The 15,202-nt window shown below is 36.6% G+C and overlaps 1 protein-coding gene across 1 annotated transcript in view; it reads left to right on the forward strand.

Moving 5' to 3' along the window:
- ENPP3 (ectonucleotide pyrophosphatase/phosphodiesterase 3) overlaps positions 1–15,202 on the forward strand; it is a gene marked incomplete at its 3' end in the record, with an annotated part of 90,218 nt that overhangs the window by 32,070 nt on the left and 42,946 nt on the right. The window contains exons 8-12 of the mRNA XM_080700121.1: positions 639–758; positions 1,495–1,604; positions 3,538–3,603; positions 8,797–8,869; positions 11,692–11,800. Coding sequence (XP_080556247.1) covers positions 639–758; positions 1,495–1,604; positions 3,538–3,603; positions 8,797–8,869; positions 11,692–11,800 — 478 coding nt within the window. The remainder of the gene's footprint in view (positions 1–638; positions 759–1,494; positions 1,605–3,537; positions 3,604–8,796; positions 8,870–11,691; positions 11,801–15,202) is intronic.

A 15,202-nucleotide genomic window follows, 5' to 3' on the forward strand; every position in this document is an offset into this window, starting at 1 on the left:
GCAACTTAATGAAACCATCAGAAACCTACAGAGATGCTATTTCAAAATAAAAAATAAATAGGACTGGGGCTGTAACTTGGACGTAGAATGCCCTTGGGTTCAGTACCCAATACCCTTCCTCATACAGGCATACAACGTAGTTTTGACCACAGGGGATATAATAGGCATTCAAGGAAAATGTGTTAAATGATTGAATGAATACATAATTTCATTGAATAAATAATTGGATTAACAGAGGGATAGATACATACAAAGGAGGGAGGATAGATACTGGGCAGGTTTCTATTAAGTTTTGATAACCCACTTTAATTATTTTTAGCCAAGATATTTGACATAGCAGAGCTTTTTTTATAATAGATTTCTTGTGATTATTACTAATACAATCAGTGGATAATCATTAATATAGGAAATTTCACTAGGCACTGTTTGTGTTGATGGTATTAATGTTATATAAACCATTCATTGAAAAAATATATATATTCAGTATATATTGATACTTGGATTCAGATCTAGGTGTTTTATATTGAAAGGTATATCTTTCCTAGATATGAGTTATAGATCTTCTGCTGTTTTAACTCAAATATATATTTTACTAATATGTTGTTTTATCTTAATCTCTTTTGATATTAACTTTCTAGGGCTTGTATCCAGAATCACATGGCATCATTGACAATAATATGTATGATGTAAATTTCAACAAGAGTTTTTCTCTTTCTTCACCGGAGAAAAATAATCCAGCCTGGTGGCAAGGGCAACCAGTATGTAGCCTTCTACCCCCGGCATCAAAGTCACCTCTGTTTCCCTATTTGACCATAGACCAGTCTTCTTACTCCACGTTGAGTTTTAAAGTATCCATCTAGTCTCCAAGGGCTGGGGTGTGAATGTGTTTCACCACAATTTATTATTATAATTTGAACTGTTTAAACTTCAATGATTGTTCAGTCAAATGGTCTTATGTTCAAACTTGGGGGTTGTATTATAAACTTATCAATCTGGAAATTACTAAGAAAGACTATATGTTAATTTTTCCCTTATAATATTATGTAATTCTTTTAAAGGGAAAAAAGAGTTGGGTGTGGTGGCTTACACTAGTGATCCCAGTAATTGGGAGGCTAAGACAGGAGGATTGCAAGTTCAAAATTATAAAACCTAAGCAAGTAGTGAGACTCTCATCAACCTAGAAAGACCCTGTTTCAAAATAAAAATAAAACAGGGCTGGGGTTAGAGGTATGAGTTGAATCCTCAGTACCAAATAAGTAGATAAATGGGAAAGATGAATAGTATAATTTTATTGGTTTAAAAAATGAACTTTTTTTTATTACATTATATATTTTGAGTGCAGATGCATGGATAATTACATATTTTAACTGCTGAAAAGATAAAGGTTACTAATTGTAACAAATTTTGCAGCTGATATTATTTCCATTAGGTTGTATAAATCCAACCTAATTATTCTGTTGACTTTCACTTACCCTACATTTTCTCTTCTTACAGATATGGCTGACAGCAATGAATCAAGGTTTAAAATCTGCTTCCTACTTCTGGCCAGGATCAGATGTGGCCATCAATGGCTCCTTTCCTTCCATATATGTGAATTATGACGGGTAATGAAGCACATTCAAATAAGGGCGCAGCTAGACAGGAATGATTAGGACTTTTTGTCTTGGTCTTTTTTTTTTTCTTTCTAGTTCTGGTGATTGGGCCTAGGGCCACATGCATACTAAGCACTTGCTCTACTGCTGAGATATACCCGTGATGGTAGTCCTAGTCTTTCTGTCATTTGGGCCCAACATCTTGGGGTCATTGCTTCTTCTCTCTTAACATGCCTTATTCAGTCTGTTGGTGAATGCTTTGGGCTATAATCCACAAGAGATACAGTCTGAGAACCTCCAACATTAACATTCTGGATTGAGCTTTCATCTTTTGCCTATATTCCAGTTGCTTCTCTATGCATAAATCTGCTTCTTATACCCCATTAGCCATTCTTATTCCACCAGCCAAAAGGATTCCTTTAAAATGCAAGTCCAGTTACGACAGTCCTTTGCACCAAAAATTTCAGGAGCTCCCTGTGTTATTCAGAGTAGAAGCCTATAAAGCATTTTGGGGGATGACAAGCACCTACCCCTCAGACCTGCTCTCTAACTGTCCCCCAGTGCTCCCCTTGGCCTCTTGTGACCTCAACACACCCGCTTGCTTCCACTGCAGGGCCTCTGCATCACGAGTCCCCTGCCTGAGCTAATTTCCTTCATGGAGCGAATTGCCCAACTTCGCTCGGGCTGTTGCTAAAAAATTATCTTCTCAGTATTGTCTTACCCGTAGTACACTCATGTTTAGGATTCCAGGCCACTTCGACCTATTTCTCAGGGACTCTTACTTTGTTCTACTCTTTTATCCATAGCTTCTATTACCTCTTCATAAACTATAGAATTTATATATTAGGTCTACAGTTTGTTGCTTGCCTTCCTTCACTGGAAGGTAATCTTTGGTTTGATCACTGATGAATTCTGTTTCAAAGAAATAGTGTCTGGCCCTAGGTGCTCAATATATAAACATGTAAAAATGAGTAAAAATTAATAAATAGAATGAATGAATAGTAACAGTGGCCTTTTATTGTAGTTGTGGAAAGTTGAAAGAGAGAAAGATAAGGAGAAAAAAAATACACATTTGTGGTGGTGCACACCAATTGCTCCAGTACTTGGGAGGCTGAGAGAGGAGAATTACAGGTTCCAGGCCAGCTTCAGACACTTAGCAAGACTCTCAACAACTCAGCAAGACCCTATTTCAAATTAAACAATAAAATTTAGCCAGGCACGGTACATTAGATAAGAGGATCTAGTACCTGGGAGGCTGAGACAGGAGGATCGCAGGTTCATGGCCAGCCTCAGCTTCTTAATAAGGCCCTCCACAACTTAGTGAGAAACTGTGTCAGAATAAAGAAAGAATAAAAACAGGGCTGGGGGTGTAACCCAGAGGTAGAATGCCTTGAGGTTCAATCCCCAGTACTGCAAAAATAATAACAAAATAACAACAATAATAATAATTTTAAAGCACTTGGGATGTAACTTGGACAAAGAATGCCCCTGAATTCAGTGTTCAGTCCCTAGTACCATATATGCCTATTTCATATATAATATAGTGCTGTAAAATATAAATACAGGGATCTTTTGATTAAACTAAATACCCTTTAGCCAGGCATGGTGGAGCATACTTGTAATCCCCGTGCTTGGTAGGCAGAGACAGGAAGATCACGCAGGTTCAAAGCCAGCCTCACTGGCTTAAAAGGCCCTGTTTCCAAATAAAAATATAAAAAAATAGGTCTGGGAGTTTAGCCCGTAAGTAGAAGGGTTTCCAGAAACCACAGTATAACCAAAAAAAAAAAAAAAAAACCCAACAAACAAAAAACTAAGTACTTTTTGGTATTTTGATAATATAGGACCATACAGTGAACATCTGAAAATATTAATTTATCCTCCTGAGGAGTAATACAATGAAATTATTCTTTATTTGATTAAATAATACTTCTACTCTTTTTTCCAGTACCATCCCATATGAAAAGAGGATTTTTACACTGTTAGAATGGCTGGACCGTCCCAAAGCTGAAAGGTAATGCATGGTGTCAGAGAGGGGCTGACATAGTTGGACATACGTGGGTAAAAAATGGAATTTTTTCTTAATTGTCAATGACAATTTTTGACCATTAAAGAAAACTTTGGCATTGCCTTTTAATGGTCACTTTTCATTTTTTCTTTTTATTTTTAAAGTTTTTATTGGTGAATTGTAGTTGTGCATTTTAATGGAGTACAAGATGATAGAGGCGTACATGCACACATCACCCAGTGAGCCCTTGCCCAGTTCCCACTTTATTCCCTACCCCCTCCCTCCTCCTCATGTTGGGCTTAGTGATTGACTTTGATAAGTTTGTGAATGTACATCATGTACATTAGGGAATTTTCCTCTTCCCCCTCCCATCCTTCTCAGTTAGGTCACCTTATTTACTCATTTGTAGTTTCTCCTTTTTCATCTAGAGTTCCGCCTATGACCCATTTTCCCCTAGCTTCCACATATTAGGGAAATCATGTGATTTTCTATTTTTTGTGATGGACTGGTCTTATTTAGCATAATGTTCTCCAGTTCCATTCATTTCCCTGTAAATGACATCCCTTTAATATTTTCAGATGTTCACTGCATGGTCCTATATTATCAAAATACCAAAAGGTATTTAGTTTTTTGTTTGTTTGTTTGTTTGATTGATTTTTTGTTGTTGTTGTTGTTGTACTGAGGTTCCTGGAAACCCTTCTACCTATGGGCTAAACTTCCACACCTATTTTTTTTTATATTTTTATTTGGAAACAGGGCCTTTTAAGCCAGTGAGGCTGGTTTTGAACCTGCGTGATCCTCCTGTCTCCACCTCCCAAGTTTTTCTTTATGGCTGAGTAAAATTCCATTGTGTACATATCCCAAAGTTTTGTAATCCATTCATTTGTTGATAGACATCTTGGCTGGTTCCATAATTTGGCAATGGTGAATTGTACGTCTATGAACATAGATATGCATGCATTGGTTTGGTAGTTTGACTTCTATTCTTTTGGGTAGATAACCCAGAAGTGGTATTGCTGGATCATATGGTAAGTTCATTCCCATTCTTCTGAGGATTCTGCATACTGTTATCCAAAGTGTTTGCACATATTTGCAATCCCACCAACAATGTTATTTTTCTGTATCTTCTTGATTCAATTTAGGGTCTCCTAAGCCAGTAAGGCTGGCTTCGAACCTGTGCGATCCTCCTGTCTTTGCCTCCCAAGCACGGGGATTACAAGCGTGCGCCACCACGCCCGGAAAATTGTGCTATTTCTTTACTTGCTTATTGGTTATTTCTCCTTCTCCTTCTTTTATTCTCCATTTTTTTGTTAAACTCTGCTCTGATTTTAATAATTTTCTGTCTTCTACTGGTTTTGAGGTTAGACTGTTCCTTGTTTTATTTTGCAGTACTGGGGATAGAACCCAGGGGCATTCTAACTCTGAGCTACACCCCCAGTCCTATTTTTTTATTCATTATTTTGAAACAGGTGTGGAGATGCCACCACACCTGGCTAGATTGTTCCTCTTTTTCAAGTGCTTTGAAGTATATCATTAGGTTATTTATTTGGTGATTTTCTGTTCTTCTTATTTGGACACTCAGTGCTTTGAATTTTCCTCTTAATACTGCCTTTAAAGTGTCCCAGAGGTTTTGATATGTTGTATCTCTATTTTTGTTTGTTTATAGGAATTTCTTAATTTTATCCCTTACTTCTGTGGCCCATTCTTCATTCAGTAGTGTGGTGTTTAGTCTTCACATATTTATGTGGTTTCTCTGCGTCTTCTTATAGTTGATTTCTAGTTTTATTCCATTATGGTCTGAAAAGACATAGGGAAATATGTCACATCTTTAAAATTTGCTAGTGCTTACTTTGTGGCCCAGGATGTGGTCTGTTTTGGAGAAGGTTCCGTGAGCACCTGAGAAAAATGTGAACTCTGCTGTAGTGGGTGAAATATTCTATATGTGTCTATTTGGTTGATGGTGTTTTTAGGTCTGAGGAATCTTTATTGACCTTTCATCTAGAAAATTGGTCTAGTGGTGTGAGAGGGGTGTTGAAGTCTCCTTGTATTATTGTATTGGGACTTATGTATGACTTAATATCAAAAAGTTTGTTTTATGAAAGTAGCTATACCAATGTTTCAGGCATAAATATTGACTATCATTATTTATTATTGCTGGATTGTTTCTTTTACCAGTTGCCGGGGTCCAGCTCTAGCAGAGTCGAGGTTCGTATGAAGGTGAGGGGAAACCGAGGTCGATGAGAGAAGAAGACCACATGAATTCAGAATCAAACTTCTCTGTTTTATTCAGGATTTGTTACAACTTTTATACTTCGTTTGTTGGCAGAAAAGCAAGTGCATAGCCATGCAAGCAGGATCTTCAAGGACAGGAAATGTTATTATTTACATACATCAGTGTGGGTGTCAGACATTTAATTAATCATAGTATGTTTTGTCTCACTTCATAAAGCTGACTCAAACCTAATCTGATGCAGTGGTTCAAACTAAGGTCAGTTTGAACTTAATATTTGGCCCAATAACTTTATCCTTGGGAAAAAATCTTTGCTGTCTGAGTCTCTCACAAGCCACTGCCCATCAGTTTTAGTTATAATTTTTATACATAAAAATATTCTAATTATGCATATTAATCTAAATAATCCTAAAATAAATTTTTGAAGAAAGGAATGCTAGACATACTCCATGGGGGATCTACGCCGTTGCAGATTCCCTGATCGAGCTTTCTCAAGATCTGCATGAGATGCGGTAGCAGCCAGTAAAAAATGACCTGCTTTGTCTCTTCTGATAATCTTGGGCTTGATGTCTAACTTGTCTGATATCATAGTTGCTACTCTTGCTTGCCTTCTAGTTTCATTGGCATGGATTTCCTTGCTCCAGCACTTTACCTTTAGTTTGTTACTATCTGTACTTGTAAGGTGTGTTTCTTGCAGGCAACAGATAGATAGATTCTGGTTTTTAAGTCATTTTTCTTCCTTATGTCTTTTTATTGGGGAGTTGAGACCATTTATGTTCAGTGTGATTATTGAGCCATGATTTCTAATTCCTAGGATTTTAATTTTAACTTCTATTTGAGGTAACATTTGTTCTTCTTTGCTTAGTAGTTTGCTTGATGTAAATTCTTGTTTTCTGATTCTGGTGTGTATTACTTATTTCTTCTTTGTAGTTAATCTCTTTGAGTATTTTCTCTAGTGCTACTTTGGAAGACACAAATTCTTTCAGCTTCTGTTTGTCATGGAAGATTTTTAATTCCCTCTCTCTAATTTGCAAAATTGTTTTCCTGGGTAGGAAATTTTGGGCTGCAAGTTGTTTTCGTTCAGAGTTTTGAAAATATTACTCCAGGCCCTTCTGGCTTTCATGACTTAATTTAGGAAGTCTGGAGTGATTCTAATTGGTTTGCCTCTGAATGTTAATTGGTTTTTTGTTTTTCTTGCCTTTCAGATTCTCTCCTTGGCTTCTACATTGGTCAGTTTGACTATTATATGGTGTGGTGAACATTTTCTCTGATCCTGTCTAAAGGGGGTTCTATAAGTTTCCTGTACCTGTGTATTGACTTCTTGCTTTTGTTGAAAAATTTTCTGATGTTACTTCTTTGAAAAGATTGTTGATCCCATTGGTTTCATCTTCTATTTCCTTTTCTGTGCCTACTATTCTTAAGTTAGCTCTTTTAAGATAGGCCCATATCTCTTCAAAATCCAATTCATGCTGTTGAATTGTGTTTTTTATTCTAAATTATATACTATGCATTCATTTTTGGAGTGATTATCTTCTAAGAGTGAGATTCTTTTCTCCATGTGGTCTCATCTATTGTTTATAGTTTGTATTGATGCCTTCACTTCAATGATTGCATCATATCTTTCTTTCAGACTCTGTAAATTCTTTTCAGAATTTTGTATGATTTCTATTGTTAAATTTCTGATTTGTCCTTCAAGTGATCTCTGCAAGTCTGTGTTGTCAGGTTGTCAGGTTCTGTTAACGTGGGGTTGTGGGACCTCATTGTTTCCTGTTATTCCTCCTTCTCATGATTTCAGAAGTTTGTGTCTGTTGCTTTTGATAGATTTCTCTCAGTCTCTAGGTGTTAGCTGATATATCCATGGACAAGTTGTGTTGTATTTAATGGTGAAGGTTGAGTGAGGAGGAAAGTGAAGTCATAAATGCAAGAATGGGGTAAAGCTACAGATAAGATCTAATGGAATGAGTTTTCCCTATATTATCCAGAATCCCTCTGCTATCCCAGTTATTCCATAGCTTCCACATATGAGAGAAAACATATGACCCTTCACTTTCTGTCACTGGCTAATCTCACTTAACATAATGTTCTCCAGGTTCATCCATTTTTTTGCAAATGACATTGTTTGGGCTATTCATATTTCTTCTTTTGTGAATATCTACTTAGTTCAATTTCCATTTCTTGATTGGGTTACTAGTTTTTTTAAGTGTTAAGCCTTTCAGTACGTTGTATATTCTAGATATTAGTCCTCTATCAGAGGAATATCTGGCAAATATTTCCCATTCAGTAGGCTCACTCTTTATACTCTTGATGATTCCCCTTGATGAGCAGAAACGTGTTAGCTTAATGTTGTCCCATTTATCAATTATTGCTTTAATTTCCTGAGGTCGTTTGGGGTCTTTTCAGGAATTATTTCTGAAATCTGGTACTACTGAGGATGTAGGTGACAATAACTTTTAACTGCAGAGATATAGCCTGTCTTAGGGAGGAGTGCAAATAATCCAGAACTGAGAGTGGGTCTGACATTCACTTCTGAGGATGAACTCCAGTTACCTAGATACTTGCACATACCATGATGACAAGCTGGAGTCAGAGTATCCTGAAAGGTAGTTACCTGAAAATAATACTTCTGAAGCTGGACAACTAAAAAAGAACTAGGTGTAGTTGAACTAAAAGTCAGAAAATCCAGAAACCAGGAATTATAAAGTGCTAGGAAACACCAAGAGAGGTCTTAACTGCAAGAACAAGATAGATGCACAACTGAGGTGCACCAAGGCTTACATCCTGGTGGGTCTTATTTATTTTTTTATCATAAGGCTGAACCCCACTGGATCCAAGTGGATTATTTGGCCTGGATGAAGAGAAAGAGGCAGCAATGCCTGCAAGATCAACATCTTCAAATACTTTGATCCAGTCTCAATCAGTTGCTCATTCCAAATTGCTAATATCTTTTTCTATTTCAATTTCACTTCTAGACCAAATTTTTATACCATATATGTGGAAGAGCCTGATTCCTCAGGACATTCGGGTGGACCAGTCAGTGCTGAAGTAAGTTAAAAAAAAATCCTGGTGTGGCGACACACACTTGCAGTCCCACGACTGGGAAACTGAGACAGGAAGATCATGGTTTGTAGACAGCATCAGCTACTTAATGAGGCCCTTAGCAACTGAGTGAGACCCTCTTTCAAAATAAAGAATAAAAAATAGGGCTGGGGATGTAGCTCAAAGGTAGAATGCTCCTGGGTTCCATCCCCAGTACTGCAATAAAAAGGAAAAATTATTTATTCCTAACCCACATATAATAAAACAGTATTCTCTCATTCCTACTGAAAACAAATGGATATAATAAGTATATATGAGAAAATCAAAATAATCAAAAATCTATTAAGGATATTTGCTTTTTAAGCTACAAAATAGATGAAATTCTAGAAAGGACAGCTGTCTTATTAACCACATCTTAATTCTTTTGATGAATAATTATTGAAGACTTTAGTGTTGCACTGTTAGTGTAGATAATGAAAACATCAGAGTTAGATACTGTATATGCTGGTTCAACATGTTAATGTGGTCTATCCCAAGCAAAGTTGCCTTCAAATCCATTCATTGTGGTATACCAGCTGTCTATTTGTGCACAACTGCATTTATAAGATCCTCATAACTGGACATGATGTTATTGCCTCAGGTAGAGTTATTCCCTACCTAGGTCTCTATTATTGTTATTGTTATTATTATTCTAATATTTATTTATTTGTTTATTTATTTTGGTACTAGAAATCAAACCCAGGGGCTTTCTACCTCTGAGCTGCACCTCAGCCCTTCTAATTAATTAATTAATTTATTTATTTATTTGTGGTACTGATATTGAACCCAGGGTCATTCTACGTCCAAGCTACATTGAGCTCTATATTATTCTTTATTTTGAAGCAAGTTCTCACTGAGTTGCTTAGGGCCTCGCTAAGTTACTAAGGCTGACCTCCAACCTGTGATACTTCCGTCTCAACCTCATAAGCAGGGATTGTAGGTATGCACCAACATGCCCAGCTCCTCATTATTATTGCCATTGACTCTAATATTAGTTTCTTTATTAGCTAGACCATCCTATTATTATTTTCCACACAAATATAGTTCTTAAATATTTTGTTCAGCAAAACAGCCAGTCTCTCTTCTAAACTCTTTATTGTCCTGACCATAATATAAAGCTGTAGTAGCTCCCATGAGTATGATGGCATTTCCTTACTTCATTGAAACTCATTTAATACTTGTCCTCAAATGGAAACAAGCACATTTTCCTGGCAGCATGTAAGCTAAAATGAACCTAGTACCAGGCCCTGCTCAGGTCTCATTACTTTTAATCCTATGAGCGTCTTCTGTATTCCAGTACCATTCTAGACCACATCACAGATAGCCACACTTATTTAGATTATTCTAAGGGTGAGTAGATCTGTAAATAATTAAAACATATTCACTATTTTTTTCTCTTTTAAGTATTACCCGTCTTTGATATGATGTATTTTTCGCTCTCCATTGCTGACTTAGGCACCATTCTCTTTCTCCTCCATCTTTTCCCTCCTACTCTTCATCCTTATTCTCCTTTATTTTTCTGCTTAGCTAAGCGCTTTAGGTTAGCATTTAAGTAAGTTTAAGTGTAATTCCAAAAAGTGTTGCAAAAGAAGAGATATGAATGAACTGAAAGTCTAAGAAGAGGTCCTAATCTAGTCCAGGGTGGGCTTGGGGCTGGCTGGGGGAATTGACTCTAAGTGACAAAAAGGAAAAAAAAAATGAGAATGTGAAAATGGCTCAAATAAGGAAGAAAGTAAGCCTGCTAGAAGAGCATATATAGTGAGCAGCTGCACAGAGAGGCCCATAGCTAAATGGCTTGACAGACAATACGATAATAGTAAGAATGACAATGGCAGCTAACCTTTAGCATGTGCTCCTCTGTGCCAGGTACAGTTTGAAGTGTCTCAAATCTCACACCAGTGTCTGGATCACTGGGAACCACAGGAGACCAAATTACACAGGTGCTTACAGACTACAAAAAATGCAATGGTGGGGGGCATTGAGGCACTGTCATCAGGAAAGTGAAATGACCAGTTAGGTGTATATTTGGAGATCACTTTTATTGTGTAAAAGGAATGCAAGAGAAAGTGGGGAGAAACCAACTAGCTTTTACAGCATTATAAAAAGGCATATAATAGTGGTTTGAATCAGGGTGACCATTATTGATGAAAGAGGATACATCAGTGATTCTCTTAGGAGAGAGACTTGGTATGACTTTCCCTATGCCTTTGTTCTTTTAAAAATATTTTGGAAGGGCTGAGTAGTATCATACTAAAGTATGTGTCATAATTTATTTTTCCTAGAATTTAAATTATAAACCAATAAAGTGATAAATATAATCACTGTTTGTACTCTTAAGTATTTTCTAGGACAAATGCCTAGAGGTAGATTGATTAGGTTACAGAATATGGTCCTTTTTAACTCTCTGATTACTCATTGTCCCATGACCTTCCAGAATATATTTGGCTACCTTAGAAGTGTCTGCATTTCCCCTATCAACCATTAGGCATTATTATGAAAACATTTATAGTGAAATGGTGTTTGCTGACATTCAGCATTGTTTCACATATTGGCCTGTAGACTATCGTCCTTGGTAGAAAATATGGTTCACTTCATTGTTTATACATATTTAGGGAACTAGTATGTGATAAATGTGGTAACATATGTGCTAAGCTTTGGGGTCCTATTTCCAAAAAAAGAATAAAGATCTTTTAGAGAAAGAAATGTGTTTAATTATTATTTTATCAGATAGTGATTTGGCTAACTAAAACTAGTTCATGAAGACAATCTTAACTCCAAATTGTTTTTAGGTAATTGAAGCCTTACAATTAGTGGATAATGCCTTTGGAATGTTGATGGAGGGCCTCAAACAGCGGAACTTGCACAACTGTGTCAATATAATCCTTTTGGCTGACCATGGTATGCTTTTTATAAATTATATTTTATCATCAATTATATTTTATCATTTCAGGTATCATACAAAAAATAATAGTGATATTTTAAAGTCTGTATTTCCAGACCCAGAACCTCTTGAAGAAGTGAAGAATGAACTTTGTGATAGATTATGAAGAAGCAAGGACTAAATTAAAATTTCTATTTAAATTATTTAACATTTCTAAAAATCTGTCCAAATGTTTTATTTTATATAAAAATGGAGTTAATAGAACTGAATAAGGATGTGGTTGGGTTGTTATTCTTTTTTAAAAATGCTTTTCAGGTGTTATTTTTAGCCAGTGATTTCTTCTTGTATGTTGACTGCAATTTACTATATTGTAAAGTTTTACCAGGCTCTGTGTGCTTTTGTAAACATTTTTATTTTGTTTGTGGTACTGAAGATTGAGCCCAGGGGCATTTTTCCTCCAAGCTACATCTCAGACCTATTTTATTTTGAAATATCTTGCTAGGTTGATAAGAATCTCATTACTTAGGGGGCTGTCCTTGAACCTGTGATCTTCCTGTTTCAGCCTCCCAAGTACTAGGATTGCAAGTATGTGTCACAACGCCCAGCTAAGTTATGTGAATAGATATACATTTAATCATAGCTCTTTGTCTCTAAAGTTCTTGTTCCTTAACATTTCTCTGTTTGAATTAATTCCCAAGTTTGGCTAACCCTAATTTTAAAGAAGTGAAATAGCAGCTACCCCATCTCCTGCACACAGAATGCATTCACACAGCTTTAAAGCATTGATTCATTAATTAATTCCACAAATATTCTTTAAATGCATAGTCAATGCTGGGTACTAAGTTGGAGTGTTCAGGATACATAAAGCAATTGTGGCCCTTTTCTATCCAGGGTGGTCAGACCATCTTTTGGAGGGGACATTCAAAGCTAATCTACAAAGGTATGAAGAAGCAGGTTGGGGTATGCTCAGCACAAAAATAGTGTCTACAGAACATCAAGATAATGACAAATATACTGTGTTTTAAAAATTCCTAAAATGATGCCCTAACACCACTTTGCCTTATTCTTTTATGAATTTATTTTAACTTTCTCTCTCTCTCTCTCTCTCTCTCTCTCTCTCTCTCTCTCTCTCTCTCTCTCTCTCTCACACACACACACACACACACACACACACACAGGGAATTGAACCTGAGCATTCTATCTCTGAGCAACATTTCCATCCTTAGCCCTTATTTTTTTTTATCTTGAAACATGGTCCTACTAGGTTGCTCAGAGTCTCACTATATTGCTGAGGCTGTCCTTGAACCTGTGATCCTCCTGTCTCCGCCTCCCAAGGAATGGAATTATGGGTGTGCACCACCATGCCTGGTTGGCCATATTTGTTTTTGTTTTTGGTGAGTTTTTATATTTTTGTAGTACTGGGAATTGAACCCAGGAACATTCTACTTCCAAGCTATACCCCATAGCCCTATTTTATCTTTTTTAAGTTTGAAACAAGGCCTCAGTAAGTCGCTGAGACTGGTCGAGAGCCTGCAATCCTCCTGTCTAATCCTCCCAAGTACTGAGATTAGAGGTGTGTGCCACCACAGTTGGCTGCCCAATTGTTTTAAAAATAAAGGGAACCTTTTTTATTGGTGCATTGTAATTATACAAAATAGTGAGAATCTTAGTGATACATTGATATATGCATATGGTGCAGTCGGGTCTGTTTCCTTGTCTGTTTCTCCCCCCTCTTCTCTGTCCCCCCTCCAATCCCCTTGCACTGTTCTACTGGTCTCCTATTTTCATGAGCTCTCTCTGTCTCTGTCTCTCTGTCTCTCTCTCTCTCTCTCTCTCTCTCTCTCTCTCTCTCTCTCTCTCTTCTTTCTCTTCAGTTTTCTCTCTGTAGTTTCCACATATGAGGGGAAAAAACCACGAGACTGTTGACTTTCTGAGTCTGGCTTATTTTGATTAGCATGATGCTTTCTAGTGCCTTCCATTATCCTGTAAATTACATACTTTAGGCTGGGAGAGGTGATGCATACTTGTAATCTCAGTACTTAGGAGCTGGGACAGGAGGATCACAGGTTTGAGGCCAACCTTGGTACTTTAGACCCTGTTTCAAAAGAAAACTAAAATGGGGTCAGGAGTGTACCTCACAAGGTAGAACACTGCTGAGTTCAATCTCTAGTAACACACACACACACAATTTTGTTCTTTATGGCTGAGTTGAGTTCAATTGTGTGTGTATATCACACTCTCTTTATCCATTCATTTGTTGATGAACACCTAGCATGGTTCCACAACCTGGCCTTTATGAACTGTGCTGCTTTAAATGTGGGTATGCATGTATCACTATAGCATTCTGATTAATTTTTTGATAAATACTGAGGATGGGTATAGCTGGCATGGTATAGTTGAGTGGCAGGGGTATAGCTTTAGAATAAATATCAAGGGGTAGTATAGGTGGTTCCATCCCTGGTCTTTTGAGTACCTCATACTGATCCCCACAGTGGTTGTACTAATTTATAATCCTACTTATACAAAAATGTGTTTCTTTCCCCCTTTATCCTCACTAGCATTTATTGTTTGTATTCCTGATGATTGTCATTTTAACTGGAATGAGATTAAATCTCATCATTGTCTTGATTTGTATCTTTCTGATTGCTAAGAATGTTGAATGTTTTTATGTATTTCTTGGCCACTGGTATTACTTTTTTTGAGAAATGTCTGTTTAGCTCACTTGACCATTTATTAGGTTATTTATTTATTTATTGGTTGTAAGTCTTTTGGGTCCTTTATATACTCAGGATATTAATCCTCTGTCAGAAGAGTAACTGGCAAATATTTTCTTACATTATGTAGGCTCTTTATTCATGTTGTTTACTTTGCTATTTGTTTGTTTTTATTGTTGTGGTGGTGGTGGTAGTACTGGCGATTGAACCCAGGGGCATTCTGCCTCCAAGATATACCCCAGCCTTATTTTATTTCTTATTTTGAAATAGGGTCTCACTAAGTTGTGGAGGACTCATTAATTAGCTGAGGCTGGGCAAGAATCTGTGATCCTCCTGTCTCAACCTCTCAAGAACTGGGATTTACAGACATGTACCACCACATCCAACTGTCTGTTTCTGTTTTTAATTAGATACCAATCATTTATTTATGCTTTATTTACTGAGCTTTAGAGTCTTGCTGAGGAATTTGTCTTAATGGACACTTTGTTAAAAGAGATTGGTAAACATAAAAATTCACATGTAGTTCAAAGAATCTGCCAATAAGAAGATTTAATTACCAAGTCTTTTTAGAGCACATGCTTCTTATATAAATTTAAAAATTTACCTATAAAAGTAAATATTTTTAATCAATATTCTTCTAATGTATTGTTTTGTAAAAGTACATGTTGCTACTTTTATTTTAAAATGTATTGTTCTGATCATTCT

This window comes from Muscardinus avellanarius (genome assembly GCF_963383645.1).
Source record: "Muscardinus avellanarius genome assembly, chromosome: 8".
NCBI lineage: Eukaryota > Metazoa > Chordata > Mammalia > Rodentia > Gliridae > Muscardinus > Muscardinus avellanarius.